This window comes from Phaethon aethereus, assembly GCF_964289735.1.
Source record: "Phaethon aethereus genome assembly, chromosome: 1".
Lineage (NCBI taxonomy): Eukaryota > Metazoa > Chordata > Aves > Phaethontiformes > Phaethontidae > Phaethon > Phaethon aethereus.
In genome coordinates this window covers 215,727,805-215,743,117 of record NC_138575.1, presented here as the reverse complement: position 1 = coordinate 215,743,117, position 15,313 = coordinate 215,727,805, and the positions used below count along the sequence as shown (strand labels likewise).

The 15,313-nt window shown below is 41.0% G+C and overlaps 1 protein-coding gene across 4 annotated transcripts in view; it reads left to right on the top strand.

The window, feature by feature from the left end:
- Nucleotides 1–15,313, top strand: part of DLG2 (discs large MAGUK scaffold protein 2) — a gene marked incomplete at both ends in the record, with an annotated part of 787,463 nt that overhangs the window by 189,978 nt on the left and 582,172 nt on the right. For all 4 annotated transcript variants that reach the window (XM_082013954.1, XM_082013953.1, XM_082013952.1 and 1 more), the window contains one exon: nt 14,209–14,370. In XM_082013954.1, the coding sequence (XP_081870080.1) occupies nt 14,209–14,370 (162 nt within the window). The remainder of the gene's footprint in view (nt 1–14,208; nt 14,371–15,313) is intronic.

Genomic DNA, 15,313 nt, shown 5'->3' with positions numbered 1-15,313 from the left:
ATATAGGCTGTTCCAGGTTAGCGTTTTTTACATAAAAGTACTTCTGAGGAATATGAAGTATTCTGAAGCCAGAACAAGGGTCTGAACGCCTGATTATGTCCAGAATACCCGATTAGCCACCTATGCATATGACACTAGCTAGTATAACTTCACAACATATATCTAAATTGCAGGTGTTCAAATTATTTCACAGGCAGGTCAACTCTGATAGCATGCAGAGAGTTGTCAGAAGGTATTCGGGGGTGTTGGAAAATGCAGACGTCTGACCAGGTGAGTGCTAAACATCTGCGAATGTGCAGAAGTTAGTGAGGTGGGAGGAACTCAAGAACTGCAGATTTTCACACGATAAGCATAATTACTAAAACACTTCAGAAATTTTGGTTCAACAGTTGAATGCACTTCGCTTGGAAAACGTTGGCTCCAACAAAGTACTTCAGACACTTTGAGAACAGACACCGTCCTGTTATTGTTACATGTTTTGGGGGTCTGATTCATGGAGCTTTTTAAGAGAAATGTTTGTACTGAATTGTGTTGTAAATACAGTGAAATCAGACATGAAGGAAACATTTTTACGATAGTTCCATGACACTTTTATCTGCTGGAAAGTTCAAGAAGTGAAAGTGTTAACGTCCTATGTTTCTAGCTATTTCACTATCGTAATAATATTAAAAAAAAAAGAAAATGAGGACAGTCAGTACAAAAGTGAGACATCATCCTACATTTGTTCAGACAACTAGATTGCATCTCATAACAGTAGCTAATCATCTTTAAAAGGAACTCCTCAAACCATTTCCTGCTGCACCATTTAATCATCGTTTTGGTGGTTAAAAGAGTTAATAAGGCCACAAGCTTAATAAGCTAATAAAGCTGAAAAGTATCTATGAGAACACGGACGTATAGGGCCAAAATAATACTGGCAACTGGGATTTGAGTAATGCAATGTTCAACGTTGAGTCTAATATTTTGCATGGTAGCAAGGGAAATTAGATGGAGCAGCCCTTCCCAAGGGAGCTGCAGAAGAACCAGCCTAATTTAACACCACCTGGAGATTATCAGCTTTCAAAAATACAGATGTATGTTCACAACAAGATGTGGCAATTCCCACACAGGCAGTTTTCACTTTGGTTTAGTCACGTAGCAATTAGGACAAAATGCCAAGTCGCTGTGCCAAAAAATAAACACACCTCCCAAGGGGGAGCACATGTCCACTGTTTATCTCAAGGTCTGAGAGCCAGAGGAGCTTCTGGGTGAGGTTCACCAGTGCCAATATCTCGGCTTTCGGGTAGTTAGTGTCGAGCGCTTGGCACCATTAAAGGGCAGCCACCCCTTCCAGAGCTGCGCGGATGAGATGAATCACTCAAAAAGGTGCATTTTCCTGGTGCGAATAGTCATTCCAACGGTTGTGATTAATGTTTACAGAACTTCGCTCATGCAGAGACATTTTATAAATAGTAAAATGTGTTTTTCCCACTCTATACATGATAGTTTGATGTGAATGATGTTATATATATAGCCACTGACTTTTAGATCAGTGATCCAACTGCAACAAAGGTCAACAACAAGTTAAAGTCATGCTCACTTTCTCATTGTCAAGATAAAAAAGAGCTGTAGCTCTCAGTTTGGTTCCCAGGGAGCATTTCTTTTCCTCAGCAGAAAATCACAGCTCCAGACTCAAAAATTTGTTTTCCTTGTTGGTGTTATCATCTGAGTAGCAGAGGATTGACAGAAAATGGAGAATGACTCGCCTGCTTTTGTAAAGGTGGCTTATGCAGAGAAAAAGATGTGGTTTTTATTAAAGAACTTTTATTTTGGGAAGTTTACATTGCTACTTCACCAGAAAACAGACAGAGATATAGGTCTTTGACTATCCATCTTTAGCACTTACGTACTAAAAAAGATGGAAAATGGATAATCAAATAGCTCTAAATAGGCCATATTTGCAGATGGATGTTGCAGATCTGAGGATTTGGCCCACTGAATATATAAACCTCTGGAAAATATTTATTTATATAATCAATCAATCCATTTGTTGTGTCAGGATTTAAAAAACCCTCTCTGCCTAATAATAAAACTGCTGTGTCTAGACCAAGCTATTTGCTTGGGATTGTCTGTGAATTTTGTTTTGGGTATCATTTTATAATAATGTCTTTCATTTCAAAGTTAACAGCGCCTCATGATTGCCTTATGATCTGGGCTGAATCTAATTTTAACCAGGATGGGTTTTGCTTTGTCCTCATTTTCTAATAATTAAGAACAACAGAAAATGTACCATGACATTGTTATTCAGCTGACAGTCACTTATGCAGCCTTCCTGAAAGCAAGTCATTGAGAGCAAAGGGATCTAGATTTTCTTTTCTTCATGATATATTATAAAAGATATTTACTTCCTTCAGCTGAAAACATAAAGAAATTGAAAAAAAGTTGTTACATTATCTAGACTTTTTCAAATAGGATTTCTTAGTGAATGCAGTAGGGATTTAACCTTTTAATTAAGCTAGTGTTACTGCAAAGAAGGATGGCTTTGAACATTGGTAAGGTCAATCTACAAGAAAGAAATTTGTTATTGCTTCAGAGATAACCTGACTACCTTTTAAAGCATTCAACCTTCCCTGATTTCTGCAGGGAAGCAAAACCTCACCGAGAAGAAAGGAGGAAAATATGGTAGAATTCAGCACGAAGACAGGCAGATACAACAGTGAGACATAACAGTTGTACCCAACAGAAGAGTCAGGCAATAGCTTTCAAAAGCAATAAAGTTTGAGGTATCCAGGTTAAGACAAGAAGAATCTTGATTTTCAAGAAAATCCAATGGACTGGTAGTAAATTTCCATCTAAATCATTGTCTGGTGCCCAGAGAATCCTCTACCTCATATAATATAAATTTGGATTTTTGTAGCGTTTTTCAGCTCTAAAGGACTTTTCAGACATTACGAACCCTGCCAGATATACACTGTAAGATCATACAAAACAAGTGCCTGATCATTTAGGCATAGATTTATGGCTTATGTTTGCAGAGACTGATGGCCCAGTTGGCTTATTTATAACATGAGTGCTCCAGATCACTTAAAAATAAAAAATGCACTTATTCTTCTAACATGACTATGGAAGGACATCCCAAAATAACATTGTCTCCATCCAGCAGAGTCATCACCGTCTGATTTTCACATGTCAGTTTAAATGCGAAAAATGCTTACCTTTCAAATGAGACAACGGCAAATTTTCGGTGCCTAGGTCTAAAAGCAGTCTTCTACAGGAAGTCAAAACCTGTGCATATATCCCTTCCTTTCCTGCAATTTTTCTAGCTACCTGCAGTTCTGTTCACCATGACCCACTTATTGCCTTGGTCCTTCAGAAAATGCAGGTGTAATACCTTTGTTACTTTATTTTTAAATAGAATAAATAGAAATGATGATAAGCTGTTCCCTCTTGATTTCAGGTAAGGTATGGCCCAAGGAGTGGTGGATTCATTCCCTCTGTGAGCTCAAAGGATGTAAATCCAAGAGATTTTCACATTCATTAAACTCGGTGTACCTGCAGGTAGGTATCCCAGCTCAATGGGATACGCTCTTCCTGCCCAGCTCCTCACCTGGGAGTAGCTTTACCTCAGACGAGTGAGCTGAAGGAGCTTCCCCTGGAACCATAAACTCCTTAGATCAGGAACTAGGCTGGTTGTGGATGGGTGGAAAGGTGGAAATACTGGTTTTGGTGGTAGCCTCAGGAGAGCAAATATTCCTGAGGCTATTCAGGAATTCATTCACTGGCTTCATGTTTCTCCGTATTCTGTTTATAACGACAGCTGCTTTGCCCGCTCGCGCTTTATTAAAGTACCTGAAAGCGCAGATCATTTTGCCGCAGTTGTGCGGTACTGAAAGGCTGTAGAAGGACCCAAAGGTCCAAAGCTGCTTTTTCAGTAAGTGCCCTGTTTTAGAAATGTTGATCTCGACTCTTAAGGGTGTCAAGCACATGCAAATTGTCACCTGACACAAATGAGTTTTGCTGACCTGTTGAACACCTAGTTAAAATGTACTAAACCCATCCTTTTGTTAGTAAGAGGGAACTGATAAAAAGGGTAGATATTTGAGACTCGTAATAACTTTTCCAGCATCAATAAAAATTGGTTTGGTGTAAAGAGAAGATTATCTTCAGAGCTAATGATCTGGGTTCGTCTGAATGACAACAGTGAGATTGTTTTTCAAGTTTGGGCACACAGAACATTTGTATTTTTATTTAAGAACAGCCAGTTTTCCACAAACATTGAAAAATTCGGTACTTATCTCTACACCTTCTTCACAATAGAAGCAGGAATGCTATTAAAGTTTATGAGGTTTTTTTATGTGTGTATACATTGTGTTCAAAGAACAGTTAAGGGATGGCAGGGTTATAAAGTTAACCACTCAGATTTAGGAAATGCAAGAATTAAGATGGTCTAAGCAATTTTATTGCAGGCCCTCTGTGGCCATATATTGTAATGCACTATTATAATATAACTCAAACACTTTTTTAATTACACAGTTATTTTTGTTTTCGCAGGCTCTCTGCTTCTTTCAGTCGTGTGGAGTGGTAGTTCATATGGCTTTTTACATTCTACATATGTATCCGTGCATTATTTAATGCATGCAGTTCAAACTGTGCTCCATTTGCAAAATCATTAATTTTTTCATCGATTTTCCTGTTATACCAGGCCTGATCACAATATCCAAGTGTCTCATAAACATTAATGAATTTATTTGCACAATATCCCTGTGTGATTAGAACTTTTACTCATTTGATAAACCAAGTAAGATCAAATGAGTCCAGTAGTTTCTGTGTGCAGTTTGCAATATCAAGAATGAAATTCATCTCATTCAAAATGCTTAAATCCTGAGCTGTCTTCAATCCAAGTTAGAAAAAAAAGTGCCTTCAGTGAACAGTTACAACACATAATATTGTGATATTCCAGTTATTAGCAAGTGAACCTGGTCGACCTGCTTATAACAGAAGTTTAAGTTTTATGTGGCCAATGTCAGCTGATACCAATTCCACCTGAGATTGACTTCCTGGAGGTACATTTTTTCTGCATAAAGCCCAACTCCCCCTGATTTCAGCTGAAGCTGCTGATGCTCAGCACTGCTGCAAAAACTGTGTCTACCAAGACCTTTCAAAGCGAGGAATATCTCAGTTCTACACCTGTGGAAAGCGGTTTTGTGAAATGCCTAAGGTGTCATGAGAAACAGTTATCTACACCAGCATTTGCCTGTCTTAGCCTTAGAGCATCCTTTTGCTTTATCATAGAATCATAGAATCTTTGTGTTGGAAGGGACCTTTAAAGGCCATCTAGTCCAACCCCCTGCAGTGAGCAGGGACATCTTCAACTACAGCAGGTTGCTCAGAGCCCTGTCCAACCTGACCTGGAATGGTTCCAGGGATGGGGCATCTACCACTTCTCTGGGCAACTGGTGCCACTGTTTCATCACCCTCATGGTGAAAATTTTCTTCCTTCTATCTAGTCAAAATCTGCTCTCTTGTAGTTTAAAACCATCACCCCTTGTCCTATCGCAACAGGCCCTGATAAAAAGTCTGTCCCCATCTTTCTTATAAGCCCCCTTTAGGTCCTGGCAGCTGCAGTAAGGTCTCCCCGGAGCCTTCTCTTCTCCAGGCTGAACAACCCCAACTCTCCCAGCTTGGCCTCACAGCAGAGCTGTTCCAGCCCTCGGAGCATTTTTGTGGCCCTCCTTTATATAGCTTTTGTCCAATTTCTGTAAGAAATGATGTTGAAATCCCACAGACACACAATTCCTGTGTCCTTCAATGCACAATTAATTCCCAAAGGACTGTCTGCACAGTGAATGTGATCGGGTTCACAAGGAAATCATGCTTCCTTGACTGTTGAGCACTTTACTCTGAGGGTTTATCTTTCTTTTAACCTACGAATTGAGTCTTAAGAAAAGCAGAGTCTAGTTTTCCTCTGAGATTTCATTTAGGCCTGGGACCACAGAAAAAGCAAGGGTATCAGTGGGAACACATATTCAAGAAGTCTGGGAAATAGGAATATGTGAGCAGGGAAAGGGTCAAATTTAAAACGACTCTCCAGAACCCCAGGTGGAAAGCCTACACAAACTAGCACCAGGCAAGGCCACCGTCTTCAGAGCCACAGGCCCCTGCCACATGGGTAGTTGCTGGGAGCATCTACTGCTATGCAAACTAGTCCCAGAGAGACATAAGGCAAATGCTTTCCTTAGGGGTTTCACGAGTATTTTTCAGCACCAGAGCAGCACAGATGCTGGAGTTCTCAGTTTTTTCTCTTTGTACCACCTGAGCTTTGGTCATTAACCCTGTTTGCTCCAGTCCTGTTTTTCTATTCCTTCTCTGTTCCTTCTCTTTCCTAGAGAAATCTCGTCAGCCTTCCTTGGATTTTCCATTGCACGTTATAGACTCCTTAGTTTATTTTAACATTGACATCTAAAGCTCCCTGTGTTGGGTTATGTATGTAACCAGGAGACGAAAGGACTCAGGGTAATATTTTCATGTATCTTTTTCTCATCAGTAATGCTGTCTCAAGGAATTACTCTGCTCCTCCTTGACTTTTCATTCCTTCTTCTGTGTTACCTCCTCCACTAGTGTTGATTCACCTGTTTGTGAGGTTGGGAGCTCCATAAGTGCATAGTTTAGGTGCAAACAAACCTCTAAAAAAACCCTAATTTTGATCAGTCTCTGCTCGGTACAAGTAAAGGAGCAGGATGGAGGACCAGGGCTGCACAGGGGAGACAGATGTAGAAGAATGACCCACACCTAGCACTGCTGTCAGGAAAAACTATACTCCGAGGCTGCGTGAGATACTTGGGAATAAGATGAAGTCATGGGCATCGTGGGAAAGGCTATTGCTCCCTAGAGACTCCCTTCAGTCGGACTTTCAGGGAAGCATAATTAACAGTGGAATTAGCACAGTCTCACAGTATCCCTTCAACCTGCGAGCTCTCCACAGTGACCGCCGACGGGTGCTAACATAGCCAAGCAGTGTCCCAAATTAGAACTATGAAACTGGGCAGGCTTGAGGGGCCAAAATACATCTATTCAAGACCCATGAAGGCTAAGAAACAGAGTTAGGGGATAATCTTGGTTATCCTGGAGTAACTTAACAGGTGCTGTCCCTGTCTGGTGCTCAGAAGGGCATTGGGCAATAATATAATGAAAATACATAGTTAAAGCTTTAAATGAGTACATAGATACAGGCAAAACTAAGCAATACAAATGACTTTTTAAATTTTTTATAGTTAAGACAACTGTGAAGAAGTCACCAGCAGTGTGCACTAAGAAGAGGAGTCCTGTTTTTTTTGTAAATTCAATAAGTAGGGCACCCGAGTGTGAAGAGCAGGGAGAGGGTTTCAGCTGCAAAACACAAACGACCTGCTCTGTCGTGTGCTAAGCAAAGCTGGACTAACTGAAAATCTGTATTTTTGGTACAGAAAATGTATGAGGGGGAAGGCATTTATTCTGTGATTTTTGTTTGTTTCTCTGTATTATTTGTTTCGGGCGATAATAATAACAGAGTATTTATTTCTTACAGGACACGATTACTTTGCAATCTTCTGATATAAAACCAGGGTGTTTGTTTTGCCGTGCTGCATTCCCACTGCAGGCTTATTGGCAGGGAAACTGAGACACGGCGACGGGTGGCATTTGCCAGCTCCGTCTCTCCAAACGCTCAGTAGTAACCTCAGCACAGCTGCCCCGTGCCAGAAGCTGTTCTTCAGATCAGGCAAGGGGTGGAAAAGGAGAATTTGTGAGGCTCGGTGCCTCCACGCTGGGGGACTGCAGCAGCAGAACTGGAGGGATCGGGGAACGGGAGTGGGGACGTGGTGCTTGTAGGGATGCGCCGGGAGCTGCGCGGGGAAAGGAGGCGTGAAGGAGGGAGCTAACGAGGCATGAAGGCTTCCGTAGCGGCTGTGGGAACGTGGATGTATCAGGAAAAAAAGCATTTTGAGGGGAAGAGTTGAAAACTATAAAAAGGAATATGCCAGTGAAGTTATTGCAGGACAAAGGGATGGAGAGGTGGCTACAGCCTGATGTTGATAAGTTGTATGGTTTCACCCACGTCTTTCCTTTGCTCCACTTAGATAAACAATCAGTATTAGCTGGACTTTTTTTTTTTTTTTAAGTTGCTAATTTTTATAGTCTGCAGCCACATTCACCATTTAATACTAACAAAGCCGCCCTCTTAGAGTGTCTTTTTTTAAGCTTGAAGTTAAAAATCTATTTTAAATTATTGGATAGCAAGTAGCAACCTCCAGAGGGCTAAACTGATGCTGTTAACAGGTCCAAAACGCGATGCAGCATATGGAGCTGAATACCTCATGGTACAGATTTGCATGCAGGCGGTTTTAATTAGGATTTAGAATTCCTTGAGGAATGCAGCATTCTGGGCCAGTCTCAATCTTGTCAATACATAGTGTTTTTGTTCATGCTAAAGCCTGCAAAGCCCAATAGGTTGCGTGTAACTTTTGACGCTTGTACGAACCGTTAAGAACTTTTTCCAGCTTTGTATGTGTTCGTAACCTGTGGATATGTACTTACCCTGAAAGATTGCCGTCTCTTTTTTAATAGCGTTGTACCAGGTCAGTTCAAAGTAAAAATCCTTTGAAATTTTATGACATTGTATAGCTACTTACTTTTTCCAACATTTCATAGTTCAAAGTGAGAATTCGCTTTATCTCGATGGTTATTGTGCCATCTTGTGAGCGAAAGGTGCAACTACGGCCAGCTAATGCAAGGAAGAGGTCCTTTGGCTAACGTCCATTTCACTTTCACCATGAAAAATCAAATTATTTAGGGTTTCAAAAAACAGATGAGGATAATACTGTACAACATATTTGGTCCACCGTATTGTATTTGCATTTTTTTATAAACTGAACATATGTTCCCTACTATGGGCAAAAACCTGCTACTTTTGGTAAACTGAGAGAAGAATTTGCTTTTTTTTCCCTCCGGAAAAAAAGGGAACTTCCTGTTGTACTGAATGAAAAAGCTATGCAAATTGTCAGTATTCAGTGCTGACAGTGTCCCTTCTGTGAAACAGTTTGGTTCTTACCGGAAACCTCTTGTCTTCTAAAAATCACTATGTGTTTCTCAGAGATGGCACAATGTAAATTCCACTATCACACTGACGCAGAGAAAAACCTAATTCCTAACCTTAGAAAGCCTGCTGTCTCCTGGAACATTTGTGGGGGGAAAAAAAATCAAAACCTAAAAATAAATCACAACCTACAACCTTACTTTTAAATAATAATAATAATTATTATTATTACTAACAAAGTCAGTGGAGCTGCACTAGGTCTTGGGCTTGAAGAGCAGACTGGAAAAATCTCCTAAGCTCTACCACTGCTTAATTAATTTATTCCCTTTGTGACCTTGAGCAAGTTGTTGTATTTCTGCGCCTAATTTTATGCACCTTTAGATGATGCACATACTTTTTTTCAACAGGATGTTATTAGACTTGACTACCACTTGTAAAACTCTTTGGGCTTCTTGGATGAAAGGTATTGCTGTGATATAGTGACAAGCTTGTTAGAAATCTACTTGATAAGCAAAAGAGCAAGTAATTCACAATAAGTATAATTATTCAATGATTTAAGCTTCTTAATCTACTTCCACAGTCTTGGCAAGCAGATTGTGATTTCTTCCATTTTATATAATGAGAAGAGTATTTTTTTTCTCTTTTTACTCTATAGATTGATTGCAAATATTCAGAATTCAAGCTGTGTTGCTCGTTTGCAATCAGTTGGATGAGTAACATTATTTCTACTTATGATTGGATGAGTGCCCAAGGACTTGTGTGTGCAAATTGTAAAGTTTGTTTTCTCACGAAACTCATCTGTGTGACATTGAAATTTGCTGTCTTTGGAGCACAGTTCCAGTAAAATTCAACACATTGAAGACCATTGAAAAAACTCAGCAGAAAACTAAAACAAGGTGGCACTAACATTCTTTAATGGGACTTTGCAGGTTAAACTTTTGGCTAAATGGACCAAGTCCATGATGGTTTTAGCTTTTGTCTGTTGCTAAAATTGTGAACAAATCCAGTGTATTGAATTCCGGACCTAATATCATGCAGAAGGGGGGTGACGCTCGACCTGTTCAAAGGTAGCTCCCATGTCAAGGTTGCAGCAGGTGACTAGGTGTGGGGCTAATCTACATGGGTGTTGCAAAGCGGCTCAAATCCTGTGTTGAGGGAAAAGGCAAGTGACCGAGGCGTAAGGAGCAGGTAACATTGGGACCCAATTGTATACCTTGTCTATCCCCAGATTGCAATGGGACAACTGGATCTGTAAGAGGTCGTTGTCTCATGTCATAAATTTTCTGCAGAAATTCCTTTCCCCGTGGTCTCTAAGTTATATGGGTTATATGAAGACCTGTATCTTCTAAGGTACAGAAGTCTGGCCCCTCCTGAGGAGGACTGTAAAACAGGAATAGCATTTGAGACTTGAAACGCTGATCCGTAAGAGCTAAAATGAGTAGTATTGTTAATTGTTTCCTTTGACAGAAATATTATGCTAGCCAGAGTATTTTTAACAGACTGGCTTTGAAGAGAGATAGGGAGCAGGATCCACTCATGAATGGATTGTCATCTCGTGGTATGTTTTCCCACCATTAACATCTATAAGCTGTACCTACTATAAAGCTTCAGCTGAGTGAGAAGCAGCATCACTTTGCCTCTGTGTCTTCTGCACGTTAGGGTGTCGTCTTGTAGGTCTAGATCCTCTTTAGACCAGAATTCACTGGCTGCTCTTATTTCACAGGATGTTGTAGAGCCTTGTGACTCTTGTAACACACTTCGCTCCCTCCTTTTGCAGCCCCCCTATTGCAAGCAGAAGTAATGTGTGATGTATTAGAGTGTGGTCCAGCCAAAGAGCCGTGTAGAGAAGAACAGGGACATGTGCTTTTCAATCGCAACTCCAGTAGGACCACATTCAGCAGCTTAGGGGACAGATCAGTTTGAGTTGAACTAAACTGAAATGTTCTGTTTGCGTTTGCTGCAAGCAAACTGATGGTAACTGCAATAATACTGAGGACTTCTGTAAAAAACTGTTCTCTGGCCCAAAATCGAATTACAAATTCCAAACTGTCTTGATTTACTGACAGTGTATCAAAAGTAAGTTGTAAGAACATAGAATCATAAACAGTTTTAGTTGGAAGGGACCTTTAAAGGCCATCTAGTCCAACTCCCCTGCAACGAGCAGGGACATTTTTAACTACATCAGGTCACTCAGAGACCCATCCAGCCTGACCTGGAATGGTTCCAGGGATGGGGCATCTACCACCTCTCTGGGCAACCTGGGCCAGTGGTTCACCACCCTCATTGTGAACATCCGTATTCCTGTGCCAGTGCAGTAGTCTGGCTACCGTAACTTATATTGTAACTTCACAATTTTTTATTCTTTTTCTTGAGAGCTGACTTTGTTCAAGTTTAAGGCTTTTGCCCATTACCCTCTGCTGGATTCCTATCTTCAGCCCTGTTTAGCTGAAAACTCTTTGGCAAACACAGCCTTAGAAATGCTCCTTTAAATAGTACAATGCGAGGAGCAGGGATGCTGTAATAATCTCACATTGTAGAGAGAATGATCTCTTATAAAAAGGCACGTTCATATTAAAAATTCACAGCAGCACACTCCACTCCCCCATTACAGGTAATTACAGAGGATTTTAAATATCTGATGCTAGTTGGCAGCGTACAATACCCTGTCAGCAGCAGGCACTGATTTGTAATTTAATTATCATAAGACATCCACCTGTTCTTTTGTCAAATGAAGAGTAGCGTTTCCGTGCAGTCATGCTTTTCCCTCCAGAAATTTGAATTAACCCTTAGAGAAAACTCTGGTTTCTAGGGAATGGGGTAATTTCAAGGACATTTGCAGGACACCATCAGAACAGAGCGGTAGAGACGAATGAGACGTTTCTGCAGGAGAGTCTCTATTCGGGTTTGGTATTTTCAGCGTTACCACTGGCTTTTTGCTGTGTCAAGCTGTTTTGGTTCACAGCTGAAAGCATTTCAGTGAAGAGATGCTGTGGGAGGAAAGATGTATGAAAATCAGTGAGTTTGGTGCTAAGAACATGAGGCAAAAACATAACAGGGTTGACCCAGAAATGCTCTAGGCTCGTCCTTTGTGAAGAACGAAAAGGCTGGGCTTGGGTTGGTAGAGAGATAAAGGCAAATGGAAAAGTGGAAATCTGTTCTGTCAACTTTCCAGTTTATGGCACGTGAACATGGATATTATTGAATTTTTTAGGGGAATGTGCAGTTATCAGATGAAATGATCAATTTTAATTATAAAGCATAGGTTTTCATGGGAAAGTCTACCAGTGGAGATCCATGGAAGTGTTCTGATTTCTGGGATCACAGGGCTCAGGGTGAGCCAATTTCCTCTGGGCCTTGGCTCGCATTCATGCAACAGCTACAGTCCAGTGCGGTGATGGGGAAAGGACTTACTGGTGGTCAAAGAGATATTCTCTCTTGAATGCCACCTTACACTGCTTCTTGCACTGTAAAGCTGCAAAAACGATCTGGCCAAAGCTTCTTATGGCTTCTGCCACTGCTGTCTTGTCTCTTTGGAGAGCTGTCGCTGGACATTTTCATTTTTAGCATTACCTGGGGAGATGAGATGACTCTGGTATTCTGCAGTTATTTCTCCTAATCACGTTTAGCGAATGACTCACTTTAAAAAGGGTGTCTCTGAGTAGTCGTCTTTTTTGAAAGAGTACTCACTGGATTCAAAAAATAATTGATTGCTTGGGGCTTAAATGATCTGTGTGCCAAGCCTTTAATGTGACATTGGTTGGAGTACCATCTATTAAGCTGATGGCTTCTTGCCCAAATAATACTTGTCTGGTGCCAGTCATTTTATAGAGTCATTAATTATGTTATCTGAAAGTGAGTATGTGGAGGGTTGCCGGCATATCCAAGAAAGGAAGAAGAGAATAAATCATGTCATGTGTGTATTCCGAAAATAATTGGCAACTGCTGAACCCTTTCCATGCATGAGAGTGAAGGCAGGAATAAACTGGGATGATTTCCTTTGGAGGGATGAACAAACGAAATAACAGCCCAGAGCTGAGCGGTCAGAGTGGAATGGAGGAGCAGCAGAGTTGTCTGCTTTGCAATGTCTTTGTGAGCATACCTGAACTTAAGACTTCTTATATGGCCTTCCAAATAATTCTTAGTCTTTGATTTTGCTCATTCCAGTATTTTAACATATACCTGTCACCCGAAAATGGCATTTACAATGACACTATCTGCCCCTCCCTTATTGCTGAAGACCTATGAACTCCCCTTCCGATTCACACTCTGCTCTCCTCCTCCCCCTCTTCCTTGCTGTAATGTCTCAACAGCCCCCACCACTTTGTTACGCCACGTGCATTTGTTTGGTGTTCTCCCCGAAAACAGCGGCGTGCACGTGTGTGGGGTATAAATGGCGAGGCTTTGGCAGTGGGGGGGCCTCTGTGAGGAGAGGTCGGAGCTGCCCCGTGCCGAGCGCAGCTCCAGCCCGCTCCAGTGGCCCCACCACAAGGCACAGCTGGGCTCCTCAGCCAAGTGGATGGCATCTTTTTAAAAAGGATTCTAGATAAGGGACAGATCTGTCAATTTAATTTAATTATTAGGGCCATATTCCTTCTCATTACAAGCTTCGTTTTGGATCTTGGAGAAGCTGCTTACCTCCTGTTTCTCACATTGCCTCCCCGTGGAGCAGGGGGTCACAGCACCTCACACCCTGGTTGCTCTTCAGGGTGGGAGAAAACTTTACTGGAGAGTAATCTTCTGCCTGACTGTGGCTCTGTGGAAGTGCACGTGTGCTCTCCAGCTTCAGGGTACATGGTGCTAAATGGAAAATGACTCAAATACTTTGCAGAGAAAGGCTATGGAAGTGCGGTTATTGATGTGGGGCTGTGAAACGTGAGCTGACGCTACAGCTCAGCCGATCAACATGTCTGTTTTTTTCATTATCAGCCCTTGCCAGTATGATGGTGAAAGTTTTGTGTATCAGTGTGATATACCACATTTTCTCTCTTTAATGAAATGTTGAAAAAAGAATGAAGTATTGTCTCCAGAACAGATTAGGAAATAGGGAGGTTATATTGTCCAATGACTAATACTTTATCTTTTATCCCATATTTATATTAATGCATGTGTATTGCCTCCTTAAAGCTTATTTGTTCTTCTTTGTTATCTTTTTTCTCTAGAAATACCGTTATCAAGATGAGGACGCTCCACATGATCATACTTTGCCTCGATTAACCCACGAAGTGAGAGGTCCAGAGCTTGTTCATGTGTCAGAGAAGAACTTGTCTCAAATAGAGAATGTCCATGGATATGTCTTACAGTCTCACATTTCTCCTTTGAAGGTAGGGTTGTTATTCACTGTGCCTTTGGTCCTCAAATATGAGAAAACATTAGCGTGAAGAGGTTGGGAAGCTTACTTTGTTGTACAAAGAGATAAGCTGCTTTTTGAAAGGTGTCATTGCAGATTGATTGTCCTGTGTCGAGTTTTCAAGGTTCGCTGCAGTGTAACAGATGATGGTTTAATTGGCAAAGCTTTGGGTTGAGATGCGAGCTTTTGGATTTGAGTGAGATTTTTGCTTGAGCAAAGATCATTCCTGGCAAATGAGCCTTTTTTTCTATACATTGAGAAAGGAATAATGAAGGTTCTCGGCCTCAATATCATGGTGATTTTGGAATGGCAGACTTCCCTTCCTGATTGTCCTTGTTCAGAAACCATCTGATAGAATCCTGGGGTTTGCGTCTCTCAAAAATGCTACGTCAAAGTCATAAGTTATGCCCGAAAAGCGAGCTCATTTACCACTATTCAGATGCTTTACTACTCAAGCACTTGCTGTTTTCTGTGGGTTTTGTTGCAATTCAGAGTGATGTAGAGACATCTCTCTGTTAACTAAGGCAACTATTTATAAAAAATAGAAGGTTTTTCTGTATGTGTGTCTGGTGTCCTCTTGATACACCTTGCTGGGCAAAACAATGTTTATCTTCATGGTGAACCTGTATATTATCCAAAAAGAAATACATTTCTGAAAATTACCTTTGTTCTTTAATAAGACTGCAATAGCTTGAAGGTGTTCCTAGAAGTTCTCTAATGAAAGAAGCATGGATGGAGTGATGAACATGATAAATTTACTTTTTATTTTCTACTAGGCCTGGGAAGGGGAAAAAAAGAATATTTTTACTACAGGTGATGTTCTGGGTAATGGTTTTACTCAAGTCATTAACTAAGCAACAAACAAGGCAGATGGGCTTTGCTCCTTCTGGTGCTCAAAGCCCGTGAAAAGGGCATCG